Genomic DNA, 23,241 nt, shown 5'->3' with positions numbered 1-23,241 from the left:
AAATGCGTGGATTTTAAAAGAAGGCAGCTGAGGTTGCAGCGGAGCATTGTGTGCTGCCCCCATTAATCTCAGAGCTATTAAGTGGCCCTAGTGAAGTGCCAGCTCCTCCTCGTTTGAGGCCGATGGGTTCGAGCCATTAACAAGACTGATGATGCAGTTGGCAGCCCTGTGCTCCTGGGGTCCCACGCAGTGCTGCCTCTTGAAGCACCTCTGTCGTCATCAAGCCATGCTCATAGCAAAACTTCTTGCACAGAATCACTGTCCTTCAAATGAACTACAGAATGGTTGGGTTGGAAGGGACCTCACATTCCACCCACTCCTGTCATGGGTAGGGCTGCCACCCACCAGATCAGGCTGCCCAGGACCCCATCCAACCTGGCCCTGGGCACCTCCAGGGGCATCCACAGTTTCAGAAAGATGGAAAGGAGCAGGCAGGAGGTGAGATGCCTCAATGAGATTTTGGAGGCATCCCGCTAGCTCCAGCACTGCAGGAACGTCTTCAAGGCAAGAAGGTTTTTTTTTTGAAGGGAAAAGCTCTCATGAAGATATCCCAAGAAGCAGCCATTGGGTTCAGGTACAGAAGCCAAGCATTTGGGATTATGACCATTGGACCATCAAATCCTAGCAGAGCTGGAAATTCAACACATGGATGCAGAAAAAAGCAGGGAGAGAAAGGCAGCAATGTGCTGCTTACAGAGCAGAGGGCAGAGCCCATCCACGAGGCTCCATCGTGCTGCAGAATCGGGATCTGCATTTGGAAAGGGGAAGGCAGGCAGGTGGGAGGTACGAGCTGCTGCACAAAGACTTCTTAGAGACCAACCTGGTGAGGCAGGAGCGGAGCAGCAGATGGGATCCCTTGGTGCTCAGCCCATGCACCTGCATTGTGCTGAATTTTGGTTCCCTGGGCCAAAATTTCCCTCCACCCCACTGCATGCTTGGTCTGAAGCTGGGCAAAGCGCTGTGCATTCAGACCTTGGTGTCTGGGCTGGATCTGCCTCTGGAACACAGCCTGTAGCTTAGTTTTCTCTAAAAGGAACTGTGCTGAAATGCAGCAAGAGCCCAGTGAAGCAAAATGATGCGCAGCAATTGGGGGTGAGCTCAGGATTCACTTCAGCTGCTCAGAACCCAAACAGCAACAGACCCAGCCTACAGAATTCACTGGGATGCTATGAATACAAAGGCACTTCTCTGTAGTCAGAGAGTATCAGGAAATCACAGGCAGGGTGAAGGAAGGATGTTTTACAATCAGTGTGACACAACTGGGAAAGAAACGGGGTGTTGAAATGTGGAATTAAAAGCAGGCTGACAGCCAGCAGCCGGGCTGCCTTCACCCATGAGAGAAGCAGAAGTCAGAAGGCACTGCTGAACGGAATAAAAGCTCCGTGGGGCACGAATGACTGCCCATAAATCACGAAGAAGTCATTTCCATTGTGAGATTATCACCATTTTGTATGAACGCAAAGCCCAAACAATAGACAACGGAGCAGGGCGAAGCTGCTGGCTTCTGTCAGGACAGCATCAACGTGCAAGGTAAGAGAATGAGAGCTATTAAACTAACAAGCCACTTTGTCTGTTCACAAGTCACGCCAGAATAAGGGCTGGAGAAGCCATCCGTAATGTCTAACAGTACTGAAAGGAAGGCACCAGTTCTCTTCCCAATCACAGCATCGTCATATAATAACTTGGGTTGGAAGGGACCTCAAAGATCATCCAGTTCCAACCCTCCTGCTGCAGGCAGGGTTGCCAACCACTAAATCAGGCAGCAGCGCAGGGCCGCATCCCTGAACACCCCCAGGGGTGCCTTGCTGCTCTGATTTACAGCACGTGTACCTACAGCTCAAAGTCAAACCCCAGCGAAAAGCAACATCATTCCACAAGTACCACAAAAGAAATAACACACGGGAATGGAAGGGTACAGCCAGAAGCTGTCACAAGAAGCTTTTCGACTTTCAAAGCCATCATCAGTTGCCTTTCAAATGGGCCTCTGAATGTTAAACATTCCACACCAAACTTAGCAGTGAGTTCCGTTTGAACAATCTGGGAGCACAGGGGCTTGGATCACACCTGCTGGGCAGAACCCACGGCTAGCTGAGGCTTTTTGGAAGCATCCCTTGCTGCAATCTTTGATGACACATCTTCTGGCACCGCCTGCCCGTTCATTTCATAGCCTTTTGCTCTCTCCTTTTGGTGGTGGCTGAATAACGATGAAGCCTACTGATAAAACCCCCAAATCTTTTTACCGTAACATTTAAGCTGCAAAAAGAAATTAAACAAGCAAACAAACAGAGGATGGTGGAAGGTGACCACGGTATCAGGGTTAAACATTTCTGGCCCTGAAGGAGGATGGAGGAAATCAGCTTTCACTGCCCACATGCAGCCCCCTGCCCGTGACCTTGCTATGCAAAGCCCATAAATACACCCTTCTGACTCAGCTCTGCCACACAGAAATATTGCAGTGCAGCAGCAAAGCCCGAGTATCCTCAAAGATTCCTTCAGCATGGCTCGCTGGGCACAGAACTAAGTGAAAATGAGATTGTTTTCAGGCTCATTAAAGAGCAACTAATAGTTCATAAAATTTCCATAGCAGAGACTTACCGAGGCACACGAGAGAATTATCTCTACACAGGCCTCCACATCTTTTGGCAACCACTGAAATCCATCCCGAAGCAGTGCAGTCGGGGCATGTAGCATCTCACAGCTTCCTTCCCCCTCAATCCATATCTTAGAAGCAGTTACCAGAGCCTTGCATGCCAGGAAGCATGAACCCACATCAGCTGAACCTTCCAAATTGCCTCCAACCAGCCATGTGCCAACTGCAGTTCTGCTGGCAGTCAGAGCTCTGCCAAGTGTTATGGAACTGACTGCCTTGCTCCACGCTTTGCTTTGAGCTCCGGGCTCACTGCATGGGCACCCAAATCACTGTAGGATCTCAGCTGGATAGGGACATCGTGGCATCCAAATTGCTGTAGGATCTCAGCTGGGTAGGGGCATTGTGGCACCCAAATCACTGTAGGATCTCTGTGTAGGGACACAACGGCATCCAAATTGCTGTAGGATCTCAGTTGGGTAAGGACATCGTGGCACCTGAATTGGTTGTAGGGTCTCTGCTGGGTAGAGTTGTCCTTCAAGGGTGCTGAGCAAAAGACTCCTGGTTCCTGCAGGCAGTGGGACAGGAAATGGCACTTGCTGAAGCGTCATGGACTTTATCCAGACTAGCAGCGAATCCCAAGCCAGCCTCTGGAATTTGGGGCAGCCAAGGCTCTGAGAACCTCCCGTGCACATCTCCTGTGATCAGACTGATGCTGCAGAGCATGAGGGGCATTCAAAGGCCATCATTCAGGGATCACAAAGCTCACATTTTGGAACTCTTAAGACACGTGGTCGGGTGACTTGGAGAGTTGTGAGCGGTGTGCAAGCCAACACAACCCCCTTCTTCCCTGTGGCTATTGGTGGAGACTCAAGATTGCTTCTAAGAGAGAAGTTTTAGGTTTTCCTTTATACTTCTTGCCTCGACCTCCACCAAACCCAAGAAGAAACTTGGCTGGCTGTAAGAAAATGCCTCATTGTGAAATCTGCTGTTCAGTCTTGACTTCAAAGCTTGACAGCCAGCATTTAATGGCACCTGGCAGCCACCCAGTGACCATCCAGAGCCCAGCAAAGGGACTTCCTCACATTGGTACGACCTACTTAAATGAGGAAGGGCCAAACCCATGGTTTCAAATACCTCGCAGAAGGGAGAGATGAGAGAACTTTTTCTTCTCTCTTGAGTACTGGATGCTAACCAAGAAAACCACATCGCATTTCCAAAATGATACACAAGTTAAGAATGCACAGAACATCCATCCATGACCTCTGATCAGTTTGCTTTGGCATTTACAGTTTTCACAATGCTGGATTTTTTATCTTCAGGGAAAACACGAGGCCGCCTCATGTGAATGGCTACCAACCAACTGCAGCCAATGGTAACAATGGGGAAAAAGCAAAGGATGTGAGATAACCACAGTGCCTCATCAGCACCAAGGAAATGGATAAAAACCAACACCATGAGCACTGCTGAGGAAACCTGAGTGCTTCAAAGCAATCAGAAACGTTATTAATTTAAGAAGCCAATGAACATTCCTTACATCAATCCCCGCAGCAAAGATACGATTTTTTAGACTAGACAGCTGGCAACTTATTTCTCAAGAGCTCCTAACTAGCTAGGAGATAAAAACCTCTGGAAATTACCTCTGGTTTGGAACATTACCCGGCATCTCCCAAATGTGATACTCTCCATTTTCAGATTAACAGAGAGAGGAAGCACAGTCATGCTGAATTCTTTTAGAACAGCAGATTCTACTGAGAACTACAGAGAACTCCTAATGCTCTGGCAGCCACTGGAAAACACGCCCAGAGAAATGCAAAGAGAAAATAGGAAGAGCTCTGAAGCACTCTCCTGCAGAGCCATCCTTCCCATATGTTTCAGCAGTCTCTGGAGGGACCCAGCACAGGATGGGAGAGTTGAGCACTTTGTGACCTCCTCCTGCCTCAGCAGCCACAAAGAGCTAATTAGCGTCACAGTTAGACTTGTGATTTAGATACATCTTTATGTACTTACATGATTATGCAAAGCACTTCGTAATCCTTTCTCTGGTCAGGGCTAAGTGATTAACAGCACCAAACCAGCTAGCAGCAATTGTCCCCAACCTGTGTTTAGTGCATGTGCTGCTGTTTTGGGGGCCTGGATGAGAAAAGCCTTTATTTCTTCTGTCAAATGAGTCTCGCTTCCTTCTCGCACAGATTGCTTCCCAGCACTGTTAAATTGCTGTTTTCACAACACCTCTGCCTGGCAGGGAGGTACTGTCATTGCCACGTCCCACAAGAAGAGCCCAGATCCCAGGCAGACGGGTAATTTGTCTGAGATCTCAAATCACGGCTGCGATAAGAAGCATTTTGAAGCCCAGGGTCTCCCTTCAGCTCCCCAACTCGCTTCTCTGTTACAGAACGCATTCAGATCAGAGACTGGATTATTCCTGAAGGCACAACCCAAAGCCCTGAGCACCCCCTGGCTTCCCTGCAGCCACATCCAGCCTCTGCCAGGAGAGCCCACGTCAGAAGGAGCGCTGCTGATCTGACGCAAATGCAAAGAGATCAGCCCCCTTCTGACAAAGCTCCAGCTTGTGGTCAGCCCTCCTGCTCCATAAACAGAACTGATGGGAGAAACACCTCCAGGTAGCAAACAGGCAGACCTCTGATCTCCCCTTTTCAGCCCGCTCCTCACGTACCACACCTTTAATTCTATGGAAGCCAAATTTAACTTTACAATACCTTCACCTGGTCTAGAATCTGGCTAATTTGAAAAGCTTCTCATCTTTTGCATCCTCCAAATCCCTGTATTTAACTCCTGGAGGGACAACGGGGGCTGCAGCAAGGAGCCTGACAGCCCTGCATGCCCATGTGCTTGCAAGGTGCAAATGCAGCAGTGCTGCTCTAGAAGGGCATTTTGGTATCTCGATAGAATAACTCAGTGAACTGCTTATTAAGTTTTAGCAAAGCAAACTTTGCATCAACATCCTTATTTCTGATGGGTTCGAAGAAACTTTTTAATGTTTGCTTTTAAACCACAGAACAGTTCTTCTGAAGTATTTTTGGTCCCACCATTTAACTAGTGTTAAAGGCTTCCCTGCTATCAGCCACCTACTCAAACTGTAGGTCTTAGCCTTTTCTTCTGAAAGCTGAGATCGAGGGGCACACGCTGGACTTCTGTTAAGGCAGGATCCTTCTCTGCTCTGCATTCCACATCTCTGTGGGAAGACTGTGAGGATGGCATGGGGACATCAGATTGGGTATCAGGAAACATTTCTTCTCCAAAAGAGCAGTGGTGCAGTGGCACAGCTGCTTAGAGAGGTGGTGGGGTCACCATCCCTGGAGGCATTCCAGAACCGTGGGGATGTGGCACTGAGGGATGTGAGCATGGTGGAATGGGCTGGAGTTGGACTTGGTCTTAGAGGTCTCTACAAGGAAAACTACAGCAAAAGCTTTCTGATATTACCAAATGGATCTCTCTTATTTGTTCTTAAGGCAAATCTCAAACCCAAGACTGTCACCAATGCTAAGAGGTAGAACTAAAACACTGGTTTTTGCAGCATCCAACCTCTGGTTTGCCTCTCAGCACATGGGAGATGCCCTGGTTATGGTTAGAGCTGCAGACTCGCCATTTAAAAATCAGTTAAGAACCATCACGGAGCTTCCAGATGGTGAGCTTCCATCTCATTGATCTCTTTATTGCAGAAGCAACATTTCATTAATGACTACACAGGCCTGGCCAGGCCCAGATGCACTGGCAGCATCCCCTGTCTGCAGCCACCACGCCAGCACTGCCTTTATGGTGACAGATGAAGCCCAGAGCTCGTGGATCTCCTGACTTCAAACCACACGCAATTCAATATTTACATGCAAATCCTTCTCTTACACTTGAGCAAAGCTCTGCCACCAGGCCTTGAGAGAGATGCAGACAGCAAAATGTTCCTGTTGCTCAACCCTGAATTTGTCAAGTTCAAGGCCTGTGAGACGTTAGATGCACCGGCTGCGTAATGTCTTGAGGCTCCTTCCAGAGATGGTTGACTGAAACATTCAACCCATCTGGCAAAGTATTACTGAGAGACTGGGGATTTGGGATGACTCACCGAGCACCGGAGGAATTCACCATCAATTTTCTCTCCGAAGGCCTGGGAGGCTTTCAGAGCCAAGGAAGAATGCTTGGCAATCTCGAGAGCGAGGTGCCCAGTTATTAGCACTGCAGCCCACCTGTGCCCCCACCTCCCCCATGGAACCTCTAAGGAGCTCTCTGCACAGCTGTGAAACTCAGCCACCCCAGCTCAGGAAGGCAGTGGTTGAAATCAGCCTTCGCTCCTCAGCTCCTTCTCTTGCTCATCAGAGCCGGGAGGAGGACGTTGTACATAAATGTCTGAGGAATGACTAAAAGGTGCCACAGAGCTGCAGCTGAATAGCTCAATCAGACACTAATGACCTCTGGTGACTAAAAGCAGTGGGAGAAAAGAGCAGGCAGCCCCACAGCCAGCAGGGATCCCTGCGATGGGCTCCCGTAAGCAGCAGGCACAGGGAGCAGCTGTGATGGCTCTGCCTGGCGGTGACCACCTGACATTAAGAAGCACCAAGACCCTCCAAAACACACTGCTTTCCCAGCGAGAAACACTGGGAAAGGAAAACTCCATTATGACTGAACTTCGTTTCTTGGGCACTGCTTGCAAATTCCCCGATACCATTCCTTACAGTGGGGGTGTTCGCACAGACCCCAGGAGCTGCACGGGAGGACACCAGCCATGCTTCCAGCTCTGCAGTGCGAGGAGTGTCCGTGTGACAGCTGATGAATGAACACTGCTTCAGAACTGTGCAGCACTCAGCCCTCACCTGCTCTGCAGAAACATAAGGATTTTTACGCTAAGGGTGGTGAGGCACTGGCACAGGTTGCCCAGATTGGTGGTGGATGTCCCTGCAGACAGCCAAGGTCATGGATGGGGCTCTGAGCACGCATGGAGCTGTGGGTGACCCTGTTTGTGCAAGGAGTGGGACCAGACAGCCTTTAACGGTCCCTTCCGACTCAAAAGATGATATGGTTCTACAAAACACCGACCAGCTTTGTTCTGAACAAAGCAGACAGAGCCGGGCACCTCATGAGGGCTGTGTGCGTTCTGCTCTGGTTCTTCCCCATCTCCTCAGCTCCTCTGCTGCTCCCATAAAGGACACCCAGCACCACCTGATCTCACACCGCCGCCATTCAGAAATCCAGCCTGACTTCCCCTCGCCACCTCCGGCCCCGGCGCACTCAGGCGTGAAACATTCCTGGCCTGTGTCCATGTTAATTTTCTACTTGACAGCACACAAATAGAAACCTGGTCTGGGGGAAAACTGATCATCTTGCCGCATAGTAATTAGCTTACGGCAGGGAGCGGCGGCGGTGCCAGACTTCCACGCCGCGATAAGGCTGCTACGTCACCGGGACCGAGCGGGGCTACGGAGCAATCTCCCTGCAGGGAGACATTAAAGAGCTGCTTCGGAAGCCGGGGTGTGACGCTGCGGGTTTGGCTGTGGTTTCAGATGCCTCTCCCAGCCTGGGAGCAAATTATCGATGAGTTTTGCTTAAAGGCGACCGGAGACGGCGTAGGCACAGGTGACAAAATGCCTGCACTGAATGGAGGAGGGAAAGGGTGGTTGTTAATGGAGCTCGGCGTGTTCGCTTTTAACAGGGCAAGCACCTGCGGTGGGGGAATTCAATCTCATCCCTCACCCCTCCCAAACAAGCATCTTCTGCGCAGAGATAAGGAGACAATCCTGTTGGTACAAGCCAAGCCAGCCTGCTTTCCTGATGCCAGCACAAACAGATAACGCTGACAGACGTCACAGCAACTGCTGCAGTTGAAAAAGCTCTTCCGTGCAGGAGCACTGTATTTATAGAGCTGGCTTTTAGTGTAGGAAAAAGTCATTTACAGTCCTCACAACACATAACTGCTTTGTCTGTGCATTCCTGGCCCTTGCCCTTGGCCTCACCTATGGCATCATGGCTTCCAGGTTCACCACACCAGGCACCTGCTGCAAACTGCATGCCCCCAGGGTCAGCCAGCAAGACACCAGTCCCATAAGGATGAAATGGGAGCATGATGTTGTCTGTCTCCTTTTAGCAGCTGCTTTAGGATAGGTGGATGGGGATGGAGATGCCTACTAGGAAGCTGGATACCTTTGGTTCCTCTGCTGGGAATGAAAGGGATCCTCAGTGACAGCTTCATCTTGGCAGGTGAAACTTGGATTGCAAAGGTAAAACCAACAAGCCGAGTGCTGTCACAACTGAATGGCACCCAGCCCCTGCTGTGTCCAGGGCAGTTGTGGGGGCAGTTGCTTGTGCTGACACACAGCTGGTGCCTGCAGCACTCTGCACATGCCACTGCTGTGAAGTTCAGTGGCTGTCACACAGAGCAGACGGTGTGAATATGTGAAGGGCACAGAGAGGCAATGCTAGATGGTACAAATAGTGTTTTGAGATGATCCCACTGGAAAACCACACATGTATCAGCAGTTATCCCTGAGGCTGGAGGGGACACATCCTTTAGAACAAAACAAAAAGCCCACAGCATGCAGCAACGTTACGCCCAGAGTCAAAGCAAGGTGCTACAGTGCCAGGGCAGGATGTGGGTTTGGCACTGCCCCATCCTTCTCACAAAGAGGAGTGTAAGATAAAGGGCTTGGCAAGATGGCAAAGTTCAACAGCCCAGAGCCTGGAGGAGCCTGGAGAAGCGTGGCACAAAGCCAGGCTGCCCATGCAGCCTGTAACACATGGCTGTCTCTTATCCTTTTAAAAGGAAGTGGGGAAACATTTCTGCTGCCTGTTTTGCAGCACAATGTGTAGTTGCTGTATTGTAAAGAGAAGAGTACCACTCTTGAAATTTTATTGTTCAGATGTTTCAAGTACTTGTAAAGCACCAGCTTCAATCTCTTTGGTCATCATTACTGTAAAAGGCAGCCTCCAAAATGAGAGGGTGACAACAGAGTCATCATGTTGGTGCTTAAAGGGAAACAAAGGCCCTGTAAAGGATGAATATGTTCAAGCACATTGAGACAAGAGCTGTACACTTCTACTGTTTAGGAGGGGGAGGACTCATAGCATGGCTTGGGTCAGAAGAAACCTCAAAGATCACCCAGTTCCAACCCCAGCCGTAGGCACTACAGCATGCTGCCCAGGGCCCCATCCAACCTGGCCTTGATCCCCTCCATCTTTGCCCCTTGGAACTTCTGGTATTTCAAAATTTGTTACATACTGCTTTCCATGAGCTCATGGCTGGTGCTGTGTTAAAGAAATGGTGCAATTCTTTAAACATGAAATTCTCCTGAAACCAAAGCACTGCGGTGCAGAAACTCCAGGCTAGCTGTCGTAGAACCACAGAATGATTAAAGTTGTTAAAGGCCTCTGAGATCACTACGTCCAACCCCAACCCATCCCCAGCACGCCCTCTAACTCATGTCTTACCTCGGTCACTGGTGTGCGCGTCCCATACAACTGCTTACAGGACTAAGGATCCGTGGGGCTACTTATGGGATGCAAGCAGCAAAGTCAAAATTATGCTAATGGAGATGCTCAAGGAGACACTAGGAAAACCTACAAAGAGGGCTGTCCTTCGTCCACCTTGATTTATTCTGAAGGATGACCTCTCCCAAGATCAAGATACAACACGAGGCGTTCCAAGCAACACCAGAAAGCTCACAGAAAAGGATGGAGAATGGAAAGGGATGGGGAGAGAAGTTTATCAGCTGCTGCAGGCAGACAGACTGGCAAGGCAGCAAGTCCCCGGGGCCTATCAAATACAAAGGCACTCTCTGCAACTCCAGAAGTCCTTGGGCAGCAAACGGCTGGAGGGCAGGAAGATGTCGTATCCCTACCTGCTATTTCTTCCCTTTCCCAGACACCCAGTACTGCAGTGTCAGAAGTGACACTGATGTGGCAAAGCCACAATCTGGAGTACACGTGCTGCAAATGGGACAGAGGAACAACAGGTACAAGAACTGTGCTGTGCTTACCCTGCGGGCTGTGAGGAACACGGGTAACAAGGGCTCAGCTTGCTTGTTTGTTCTAAATCATCCCCTGAATGCTGTTGTTTCTGACCGAAAAAAAACCCGCAATGGTTGAGTCACTGCATGCAACTGCTCTTCACTGACTCCCAAAGGAAAGTGCTGAGACCTGCAGAGTGCAGAAAGGGAGATAGAGCCTCCACACTGAACCTACCCAGATCCCACCTGCCACTCGGATGGTGGAACAGGAGCGGAAGGGATTGGAAGAGCAGCAATCTTCCAACAGGAGAGGAAATGCTGACTGCAGAACTCAAGCACCAAACTCAGAGCTCAAGCACTGACTGCTGCCAGAAAGGGAGAAGTGACAACAAGCACAGCAAGCTCCCTGGCCCAGACTGGATGTTTCCAGTGCCTAAAGGACTTGTGGACATCAGAGAAGCAATGTGTTTACACGTGTTTTAGTATAGTTTGGGGAGGGGGGGAATTTTTAGAGGGGAAAAAGATGTAAATTCAAAGCAGGTACAACAAGAAGCAAAAAGAAAATAAAAAACTAACACCACCAACAACAAAAAACCACAACAACGAAAGGCAAAGAAAACACACATGCAATTACAAATACTGGAAAATGGAAAAACAGACATTTCAGATCAGACCTCCCCAGAGCTCTGAATAATGGAGTGATGCCTCCAGGGTCTACCATTCAGCTACCCAAGCCTGCATACTAATACACTACTCACATCAGAAGAGTAGAAAGGCACCACTCATGCAGAAAATTACCTTAAATGAGCAACGACTTCATGATAAACAAGCCACTGGCTTTTTTTTTTCACTTTGCTCTTTGATTTAGGTGGTGGGGGGCACGAAGGCGCAGGGAGAGCAGCGCCGGCTCTGCCCCGTTATTGCAAAGATTGGATTCTGGTTTGCATGGTCAAACGCTCAGACACCACGCTGCACCACCAGCACCCAAAGCAATGACTTCTCTCACTCCCCATCACATCGGTACCATCATTTCCCTCCGTGGTACCAGAACCCAAAGTGCCCTTCCTGCCTTGCAAACGCTCATCTTCCCTTACAAAAGCACTCATTGATTCTATAGTCAATTAAATGCGCTGTTCCCACCGGCCCTCTTCAAATGAAGTGATATTTAACGAGACGCTCTGTGAGGCAGCTGCTGTAGAGCCCAGCTTGCTCTGTGCATCATTCCCCGGTTCACTGCCTGCCATGGCTCCTGGGTTCCCAACGCCAGGGACCTCAGATTTTCCTTTGTTTGGAAGTAACCTTGCATGCTTTTTAGGCACTGCTGTAATAAGCGACGGCAACCCGCTTAAACCCTGCTGCGTCTTTTTCCCCTTCTGCCTGTAGATTAAACACCTCTAAGAGCAAAGAGATGCATTACGAGAAGACAGGTTCAGCTGAACCTCCTTATTCCAAGAACAGCAGGGAGAACAACATACTCTGGTAGGAGTCCGCTGGGAAGCACTGAAATTTACTCCTAGGAGCGCAAGCAAATGTACTCCGAAGGAGTGCAGGCACCGATGGCATTTGTTTGTATGTAATTGAGAAAGAAAATCTGCTAACTCTCACGAGCACTCAGCTCTTGACAAAGGGAGAAGTCCTCACCCTGCTCTGCTGGTACACCAGGCAGGACGGCCCCATCCCCATCAGCCTCCAGCAGTGAGCACTGCATGCTGCAGGTAAGCCTGCCTTAAGGCACATGTAATGCTCGCCTAAAGCAGCAGTTGGAGAGCTGGACAGTGAGCTCACATCAAATTCGGGTTGTGACCATAAAACCCACAACTTGAGGAAATCTACACTCAAAGCTTTCATGGAAAACAAGCTTTAATCCCTTCACCTCTTGCAGCCTTGAAAAGGAGGATTAGCACCGGTGGGCGGTGCAGGAACACTGCTGGTCAGAGAAGAAGATTCCCATGAAAGAAAACTGTTCCTTTTTAAACCCTTAAAAACTGCTCTTGCTTACAGTTCTGATTCAGGTCTATTTATACTGCCGTGCACTACGTGTCACTCATGTGGAAGTCACCTCCATTTCTTCATGAGTCTGATTTCTAAATGCATCCTGACTAACCCAAACTCGCTACCTGCGTTCTATTGATATTATTATCACTGTGATTGTTATTATTGAGGTTTTGTAGGCTCTAGGGAATCGTTTGGGTTGAGAATGGAGAAAGGGGTGTTCAGGAAAGGGAGCACATAAAGAAGGTATCCTCATCCATACAACTGGATGGGGCTGGAACAGGGAAGTGGTGGGGTCACCATCCCTGGAGGTGTGGGGATGTGAGCAGTGGTGGGATGGGTTGGGGAAGGACCTGGTGAACTTAGAGATCTTTTCCAACCTGAATGATCCTGTGATTCTAGAAAGGCACGCTAGGAACAGGCAGAACGCTCCATACCCCTGAACTGATCAGATTTCCAAAACTTAAAAAAACTTATCTCCGTGCACTACTGCCTAGAGATTGTGGACCATTCGTATGCACAAAGCCTTAATAAACAAAGACTGGCTCCCATTTTCCAAAATATGCTCAGCTGGGACAGATGATGAAAGAAAAGTGAAAGTCCCTGCTCCATACTATGCAGGTTAGGCCATATGACTTTAATACAGGCTACAAACAAAGTTTTTTGATATTTCATGTGTCTGTATGTGTATATAAAAACAGAAAAGCTTCCTACCAAACCAAGAATGCTGGGGTTTGCAGCCGTGCCCTTGCTTAAGAACAACAAGGTACACTGGAACAGGTTGCCCAAGGAGGCTGTGGATGCCCCATCCCTGCAGGCATTCAAGGCCAGGCTGGATGTGGCTCTGGGCAGCCTGGGCTGCTGGTTGGTGACCTGCACACAGCAGGGGGTTGGAACTGGATGAGCACTGTGGGCCTTTGCAACCCAGGCTATTCTATGATGTGATTCTGTGAACAATATTCCTGTTTGTGCCTTACACTGAAATCCAAGTTAAGACACTATCAGGTTTATTTTCAAAGTTGTTATATTACTAAACCTTCTACACTGAAGTTCGTTAAGAACTACACGGCAGCTATTTCATAGCACCAATCCACCAGCATGGGTTTCTCCTTGGCTTCTCCCAAACTCATCTAATTACCTTCTTTCCAAAAGCTATCCATCTAAAGCAATCATCACAGAGCCAATTCATTACCATTCCCACGTTCCCACTTATCTCAGGCCACTTCTTCTCTTATTAACATCCAGTGAGATTGGCATTTCTAACAGTAACCGCCCCCCAATGGCAGCAGAGCTGCTGGGAGCCCTGCCGAACCCCATCCATCCTCCTGCAGTGCTTCAGAGCTCCATCCTATGGCCCCCAGAGCACACCCTGCCAGTCAGCAAGCTGCAAGGCAGCCCACGAATCAACATCCAACATCAAGTATGGGATGCTGATTACTTGAGTGATTTATTACACCCAGGGAGACCAGAGGGCTATTTACACGAGCAAATTAAGATACTTTAGAGTACCATCAAACGTGCCCTAGAACTTGCCCTCTGATTTATACGCAAGTTCATGTTTTACCTTTCAGGTGAATTCAACACCAGTATGATGCATCAGATTTACTTTTAGAAAGTTCCTAACCTCTGTTATTATCTGTAACTGCGAAAGGCAAAGGCAGGAGTAGCAGTTTCCTTAAATGCATGAGACAGTACGCTCGAGCAGCACCAACAGACTGGGGGATGAGTCACCGACAACCACGAACCACCTCATCTCTTGTGGGGACTGCAGAAAACGGGTGGGATTGGTTTCATTTCCATTCACAGCCTCATGATTGTGGGTGCCTGGCTCAGGAGAAAGACGCTGGGATCAGTCACCCCAAAGGGATTATCACGGTCCCACTGATCTTAATCAGGAGGCAATCGTAAATTACTCGCTTGTCTCTCAGCTGCAGGTTTGTATCAGTGATTTGATAGCAGTGCCTGATAGTGAAGATGAAAATGTGCTGCGGGGGGGAGGAATCTCAGACCTCCTCAGAGCAAGATGTGGCAAAGTGCAAGACACGGCACCTGACTGAGCAAAGGACACCCACACTTGTGGGGACGTGACATAATGTGTCATTAAGAACACTGACCAGGTCACACGTGGGAAGAAAGCAGCCTGGAGCCCCCCAGGGCATCTGGACAAAAGAAAATGAGCTCTGGCAGTTCAGATGTGCTGCTGTGGAGGAGAGAGGTCTGGAAGCAGTGAGGATCTGATGGACACGGTGCACAGGGCAGGAATGGTGGCTGTCAGAAGGGCTGCAAGCCGCCTGGGCAGGATGGCAACTCTTCTGCTGCAACCTCACTGAATGCACATTAGGCATAGGGCTTTCCTCTTTCCTTATTTTCTTTTTTTTTTTTCTCCTGTTTTTGACTTCTTTTTAATGTTGTACAAAAACATTTCCTTTTGAAGTTATCTTTATCTGTCGGAATTAAGCGCATTTCCAAGGTGAAATGGTTTTCAAACTCAAAAAGGGGAGATTTAGATTGGATACAAGGAAGAAGTTGTTTACACTAAGGGCAGTGAGGCACTGGCACAGGTTGCACAGAGATGAGGTGGTGCCCCGTCCCTGCAGACAGCCAAGGTCAGGCTGGATGGGGCTGTGAGCACTGATGGAGCTGTGGGTGTCCCTGCTCAGTGCAGGGAGTGGGACAGATGGCCTATAAGGGCTCCTTCCAAATCAAACCACTCTGTAGTTCTATGACTCCTGGAGCCCCCTGATATACTCATTTCCCACATTCCACACACTGGGTGTTCTGACACTATTTAATTAACTAGTATTAATGTAGCCATGAAATGCCACACTGGAAAACACTGCTGAAGAAAGGACACCATTAAATAAACCACTGCAACAAAGCATTAATAAAATATGCAGTACAAAAATGAGAGAAAGAGCCCAATGAGAGATATTTTTGAAGTAGATTTCTCCTCTGTGTTTCTCTCCAAATGGCAGTGAAAATTTTGCAATATGTTGGAGACGTTGCAATGGGTTCCCAGATTAAAAATGAATTTGGAAAGCAGAAGTAGCAAAAGCAAGCTCATCCTCCAATGGAGAAAGAACTTCTGGCTGCATTTGTATTTCAGATAAAACTTAGAGGAGAGTTGAAATTCAAGCGACAACATCTCCAAGGAAACAGCTGGAAAACTGCTCTTTGCAGATGCTGCAGTATTCTGTTATAAAGACAAACTGTACCATATTGTACTTTACAGTCTGGGGGAAAATGAAGATAAAAATCACAGCTGAGATCCTCCTGCGACGACACAAACTACATGCAACCAAGGCAGACTCCTGGCACTGCATTTCAACGCAAAGAAAACATTCTGTGTATCAGTTTGCTAAACTACAGGTAAAATTAGTACAGATCTTTAACAGATCTCTTTTTCTCTTTAGTAATTGCTGTACATTTTCTGCTCTTGTTGAAATGTTCTTTTCGCAGCAGGATTACCAGCACACATTCCCCCACGCATCCCGAGTCAGGATGCTGTTAGTACAAAAGAAAACGTTGCCACTTTCTCTGTTTTCTTGAGGAAATACCAGGTATGGGCATTTCTCAACCACAAAAGATTCAAACTGACTCATCTGCAGCAGCAAATAGAGATACGTTGCCTTGTGTCGTAAGAGCAAGGAATCCAGAGAATGCAGAGTCAGTGAGGTTGGAAGAGAGCTCTAACACCATCAAGTCCAACTGCCAACCCATCATCACCACGCACGCTCACAGAATCATGGAATCATCAAGGCTGCAAGAGAGCTCTGAGATCATCAAGTCCACCTGCTGCCCCATCATCAATACTACCCACTACCCATGTCCCTCAGGGCCACATCTCCACGCTAAGCATCAGGTCATGACCTGCACCTCACCCTCGCTCAGATGCTGGCCCTCACTGCAGGCACTTGTTGAGATGGCCTTCTCCATTTTGCAGACAGCCTGTGACAGGACCCAGCAGCAAGCACACACAAAGGCTCTTCATTCAGCACTCAGCAGCTTGGACCAAACTGGTGGTTTTCTGCTTCTCAGTGGTTTATTTTGGTGGGGTGAGAGAGGATTATTATTTTTATATAAGGTCTGTATTGAAGCTCTTTTGGCCAAGTTCCTTAGCACCACTTGGCCAGCCTCCTCTGTTACCTATATGACTGTAACAACTTCCTATATCCACAGTAGCCACTAACATCAGAATAAATCAATGCACAAAGGCAGTCCTGACCTTGACTTCACACACACGCACACCATGAGCTGCTGTTGCCCCCCTCAGTTACAGGCCTTGCAAATGAAACAGGAGAAAGGGCTGCAGCTTTCTTATACAGCTTGCTTCTCCACGATAATGCTTAATGTATCCTAAAAGCACATCTGTCCACCCTAATGATGGCACTTGCAGAAAGGCTCTAAAATGGAGGCTGGCAATTTTCTATCCTCACAAGCACTGGAAAGTGAGCCCTCAGCAGTAACAACCTGCAACGAGGCCGAAGCAGTGAGCTCAGAAATTGCAGCCTTGGGAGCAGGAAGGCACCCATGGCCAAGGCTTCTTGGCAGCCAAAGCAGGATGGCTCCCTGCAGCATCCTTTGGCATGCTGCTCACCACGGCAGCATTGTATTGGATGGAGCCAGGCTGGAATTCAGCTCAGTTACTAAGCTGATGCTCATTTCAATGGTCACAGCAGTTGGCATTAGTTGTAGCGGATTTGTTTTCAGATTAAGAGGGAAAAAAAAGGGGGGGATAGAGCAAAGATACCTGAAATGACAGCAATTTTCCATGACCCGTGCTCCTCCTTGGCTATTCTTTCTGCCTCCTCCATGAGTAGCATGCCAAATCCCTGTAGTAGAAGAAAAAAAACAAGAATATAAGTTCTGTAAAAACAGAAAGCACGAGCAAGGTCAGACTGCAAGCATCAGAACAATTCCAGGAGACTTCTTACGTACAAGCCCAGGAATGACCAAAATCTTAGTGGAGGAAGAGCACTGTACAGAGACATGCTAATGCTGAAGTTCACAGTGCAGCTTTCTCACCACTGGGTTGGGGTTCGTGTTTCTTTATTAATTGCGAAATTATTCACAGGCAGTTCCAGTGCCTGACAGCTTCTCAGGGGCAGAGGCAGAACGAAGTTAAACCCTGTGACAGCCAAGTTAGCACTGAGCAGGTCTGTCCTGTTCAAATTACCAAACAACAGTTGTGCCATCACCCATCCTGACAGTTGTCTTGCTATACCTGGGTTTCTATTTGGGAATTAAACAAATCCAGAGCACGGACATTGAATGCAGTTGCATACGCTCATGAACTGCAAGTCTGACATCAGTTGCAATGGATGTGGCCACACCATGGCACCTTGTGGCAGAGCCAGAGAGCTGCTGTTGGCTTTTCTGATATAACCAGTGGCCTTTCATGATAATCACTGGCCTTTCCAATATAACCGTTGGTTTTTCTGATATAATCATTGACCCTTCCAACATAACCATTGGTCTTTCCAATACAACCACTGACTTTCTGATACAACCACTAACATTTCTGATACTACCACTGGCCTTTTGATACAACCATGGGCATTTCTGATACAACCATTGGCTTTCTGGTACCACCACTGCCCTGTTGCCTCATAGCTGTTATTTTCACCGCCCTCCAGGAGCTGTTACCATCTACAGGACCCACCTGGGGCCATCTTCAAAACCTGCACCACGTGCCTTCTGCAGACCACACCAGTCTCCGGAGCTCAGGGCACAGCCACGAGGCTCAGCTCATAGAATGGAAGATGCCAAAGCAAAAGGAATTGCAGAAGACCACGTTAATATTCTGGATCAGATCCATGCCTCTATTTATGTTCGGAAATCTTGCACAGCATGAGCACTACTGCCATCAAAACAACGCTTCAAAACAAGGGAATAGCCTTTCCACTCTATTTAACTTAACTGAGTTGTCCTATATATCTGGGGATAATTGATTGGATTAATTCACTTCTAACATTAGGATGCAGGAATTACACTCAGCTCTTTGTTCATCTGTTTTCCTGACAAAATGTACAGACTCGGGCTGCGCTGAAACTGAAGCGGATGCGATTTAATTCAAAAAGCACTTAACACTTACAGGCATTTTTAAGTAATACACTGAAATCTTCTGAAGTGCTGTTCTAGTCAGAAATTGTCCCCACAACTGCAAAGAACTCTTTCTGCTTAATGTCCCGACAACCGACTATTGCAAACGAACAGTGCGCCATGTACCGTGACATTCCAACTTCCAGCCTATTTTAATGTTCATAGTTGGCAACTTCTTTTTAAATTATTCTCTAATACTTTGGATGGCCAGTTTTCCCTTCCAAAATTTTGAACTGTTAGCCATTTTACAGTAGATGCCTTCGCTATTCCCTTATTAATTATCGTTTTTAAACAGTCTCTGCCTCACGGCTAAACGTCATCAGCGTCTAGCCAAACTGCATCTTAATGCACATATACTCAGGGAATGATTAATAAATACAAGGAAGTTAATTTAAAACATCAGCCTTGAGCAGTTCTGGCACAGAGGACAAACCGATTGCTTTTTTAAAAGCTCACTTGAAAGGTTCAACCTCTACCAGGGCAAAATGTAATTCCCATTTTTGCTCACTGCAAGCCACAGCATGTTATACTCCGCAGAGGCATAATGTGCAATTTTCATACGACTCGCTGTGAGGAATTAGAAACACAGCTCTCCAGTCCATTCTTCACATGCTTTTAAGATACAGACGAAATGGCCTCACAAGTGGCTCTGAAGCAAAAATAAACCATCGGGCATCACTAAGAGGCTTTACTCAAAAGCCTCTCCAAACCACCTGCACCAGGAAACATCTCGGAACCAAAGCTGAATTTCTTCTGTTTCGGTAATAGGGATTATAGATTTCTTTTGTTCAATAAATGGTTCCTTGAAAGAAAACTGGGCAGGCCTCAAAACTGCTCACCTTCCCATCTGCAACTGCTTCAGGCTTCAGAAGTGAAATTTCTCTACTGAACAAGACCCATTTTAGAAGGAAATACACCCACACAGTGGACACGTCCCCTTTGCTTTACTTTTGCAGTGAAGTCTGATGTACAGTACAGGATATCAAAGGAAACACACTTCAGAACCAGGGACGCTCGAAAGCCAAATGAGCACCAGCATAGATGGGCTCTCACACTGTACAGACATAAGGCAGACAGTTTTCAGCCATGCTTTTTTTTTGTCAGAGCAGTAGCAACTGCCTGAACACTATCACAGCAGCAAAACCTCAGAAGCAGCAGGATTTCAGCACGTGAAATGCAAAAAGGGGCTCAAATTCAACTGCATTTTTATTACAGAATCACAGCGCTGCAGGGGTTGGAAGGGACCTCAAGAGATCGAGTCCTATCCCTGCTAAAGCAGTTCCCTACAATAGGTCACACAGATCAGCGTCCAGACAAGTCTTTAAGAACAACAAAGGAGACTCCACTGCCTCTCTGGGCAGCCTGTGCCAGTGCTGCATCACCCTTACTGTAAAGAAATTCTTCCACGTTTGTACAGAACTTCCTATGTACAAGTCTCAGGCCATTGCTCCTTGTTCTACTGCTACACACCACCAGGAAGTGCCTGGCCTCATCCATTTGCCTCCCACCTCCCTTTAGATATTTACAAACACTGAGCAGATCCCCCTCTCAGTCTTCTTTTCCCCAAGCTGAACAGTGCCAGGTTACTCAGCCTTTCCTCATACAGAGATGCTCCAGGTCCTTCATCATCTTTGTGGCCCTGAACTGGACTTCTTCTAGGAGATCCCTGTCTTTTTTCAACAGGGGAGCCCAGCACTGGATGCAGCAGTCCAGATGTGGCATCCTCAGGGCAGAATAGAGGAGGAGGATCACCTTCCTTGCTCTGCTGGCCATGCTCTTTTTTCAATGCACCCCAGGATCCTATTGGTCTTCCTGGACATGAGGGCACACTGCTGGCTCGTGGCAAACATGTAGTCCACCAGGATCCCAGGTCCTTCTCTGTAGAGCTCCTCCCCAGCAGGTCATCCCCCAGCCTGTACTGGTGCAAGACTCTACATTTGCTCTTGTTAAACCTCATCAGGCTCCTCCCTGCCCAACTCTCCAGTCTGCCCAGGCCTTGTTGAATGGCAGCACAGCCTTCAGGTGTGTCAGTCAATCCTCCCAGCTTTGTATCGTCAGCAAACTTGCTGAAGGTGGACTCTATCCGTTCACCCAGGTCATCAGTGAAGATGCTGAACAAGACCAGGACTAGTGCTGACCCCTGGGGAACAGCCTCCAACCAGACTCCACACTGCTGATGACAACCCTCTGAGCTCTGTCAGCCTGCCAGTTCTCAATCCACCTCATCATCCACTCATGTATCCCACATTTTCTAAGTTTCATAACAAGGATGTTATGAGAGCATCAAACACCTTGCTGAAATGAAGGTACACAACATCCACTGCCCTCCTCCCTTCTATCCAGTCAGAGAGGACATCATAGAGAGCTACTAGGCTGATCAAGCACAACTTCCCCATGGTGAATTCATGTTAACTACTCTTGATAACCTTCTCTTCCAACTGCTTGGAGATGGAGAAGCAGACTATAATCCAAACAATGAATGAAGGTCCTTCTCCAATTATACTGGAAGTAGTGGGGAGGAGCAGGACGTACAGATGAAAAATAAAGATGGTTTGAGGTACCTGGTGCTGAAATTTGGAAGGATCCCGACTGCTCACTGGGACCACGCTCCCATACACGTGCAGCTCCCTCACAATGGAAACACCCCCCTTCAGCTCAGGTCTGAAGGATTCTTCTGAGCACTTTCGCAGTCGTAGGAGGCCAATGAGAATGTCCTGCTCTGGGTCTTCATAGGACAGGAAGGTCTCCCAGCCACCATTAGCCACATAATCTCTTCTAATTAATTCAATCTGGTCAAAGAGAAGAAGTAATGAAGAATAGGAAGAAGAAAAACCTGTTAAAATACTTAAGCAACATGTTGAACAGGCAAAAAACAATTTTGTGTACTATTATGATTCAGAGAAAACATGAAGTGCTTTCTTAGAGGCCAATTTAATTCTAGATGGATTTTAGCAATACTGGGTAAGAACTGATATTCCTGTAGTCATATTAAAGACATGGACTACTTTAATAGAAATGCATTTATCAGTGGGACTGAACTAGTCTTCAATGCCTATTCGCATGCTTTCCAGAAAGGCTGGTAACCCACATGGCCATCTGTTGGTAAGTCAGCAATCTAAAACCAGGTTTTTTAAGATACTGGAGCTTCTGCAACTCTTTCCAGTAACCAAGGGATTGCTATAATTGAATTTCCATTGTAAAGACAAATTAACTAATGTAGAGTGAGTAGTGTTGCATTTGCCCTCATCAGACCTGCTTTTAGGGCCATGTCTTTGCTGCTTTGCAAAAGAAAAGACTTGAGGTGTCTGTGAAGCAGCCAACTTAGTAAGTATCAATTGGTTCCTTCCAGCAAACACACTGGATGTAACTACAAGTGCAAACTGCAACAGGAGTGGATCTGAAACAGTGTTGAGCACATACTGAGTTCCAGAATTCCTTGCAACACATCGTAAATTACACAAGTACCTTCTATAGAATCTGCAGGAATCTCCTTCAGATGGAGACACCAAACCCACCCCAACAGGTACCCTGAAAGCTGACCAGTTCTGATAGTTATCTAGATAAAGGCAGTACTGAAGATCACAACAAGTGGAAGGGAAAAGCAAGGTGAGGGCTGACTGACTGTGGAGAATACAATATAGATCATGCTTGGGTAGAAGAAATTAGTTCTGCAGAGCACCTAGAAGCTATAAAGAATAACTGATGGAGAAGGGAGCAGAAAGAAGGGAAAAAACTTCTTTTCAGACACTAAGGAGCAGCCCCAGGACCCAAGAAACTACAGAAGTTCAGACTCAGAGCAACATGAGACCTGATCCAATCTCACACAATGGTAGTTGCATTTCTTTGTAGTAGAGTTCTCACTCAGTTAATTTGATGTATCCTGTCGCTGATGATAATAAAGGCACATCTGTGGTGACATGATGAGTCACTCTATTCGTGCTCTGAATTGAGCTGCTATAGCTGGAATACATACCCATCCTTGCTGTAGGGGCTCCCTTGCCCACCTGCAACATCCAGCTGCTAAGCAGACCAACATTCCTTCCCACATTGCCCATCAGATGAGCAGTAGCAGCCCCCACCTAGCCTGCAGGATTGAGGACCTGATGACCCCACAGTACATGTTTGGGGTTTTCCAGTTCTACTCTCACCCCTAGAACTAAGCACCCATTAATGTATGGTGTACAGCAGTGTGCTCATGGAAGGTGCTTTCTAAACTTATGTGAAAGGCATCAGGGCCCCGCGCTTCCCATTGCTTTCTAAGCAGGGAATGATCAGAGCGTTTGCTTCAAAAACCAACCCATGAGCAAAACTAAAAACATCACATCACTATGGCACCATCACTTTGAGACACTCCTTCAACTTTAGGAATTCAAATGTGAATGGCCAATACCAGTGGATGTCCCGTGCATAAGGGTGACGCTGGTGTATCCAACAGTTACTCCCTGATGATGCACACAGAATTGATCACAGAATCCTTTAGAGTTGGAAGGGACCTCTGAAGGCCATCCAGTCCAACTCCCCTGCAATGAACAGGGATACCACAGCTTGATCAGGTTGCCCAGGGTCTGATTCAGCTTTACTCTGAAAGTCTCCAGGAACGGGACATCAACC

The 23,241-nt window shown here is 47.7% G+C and overlaps 1 protein-coding gene across 1 annotated transcript in view; it reads right to left on the bottom strand.

Moving 5' to 3' along the window:
- ELP3 (elongator acetyltransferase complex subunit 3) overlaps window positions 1-23,241 on the bottom strand; it is an 84,786-nt gene that overhangs the window by 1,799 nt on the left and 59,746 nt on the right. Inside the window, exons 13-14 of the mRNA XM_042832613.1 lie at window positions 21,192-21,419; window positions 17,279-17,360 (exon numbers count right to left, since the gene is read on the bottom strand). Of these exons, the coding sequence (XP_042688547.1) occupies window positions 17,279-17,360; window positions 21,192-21,419 (310 nt within the window). The remainder of the gene's footprint in view (window positions 1-17,278; window positions 17,361-21,191; window positions 21,420-23,241) is intronic.

The sequence above is a fragment of the Centrocercus urophasianus genome, unplaced genomic scaffold (genome assembly GCF_019232065.1).
Source record: "Centrocercus urophasianus isolate 14NV4802_14NV808 unplaced genomic scaffold, USGS_Curo_1.0 seq_39, whole genome shotgun sequence".
Lineage (NCBI taxonomy): Eukaryota > Metazoa > Chordata > Aves > Galliformes > Phasianidae > Centrocercus > Centrocercus urophasianus.
Note: the sequence above shows the minus strand (reverse complement) of the source record. Positions and strands in the feature narration are given on the sequence as shown.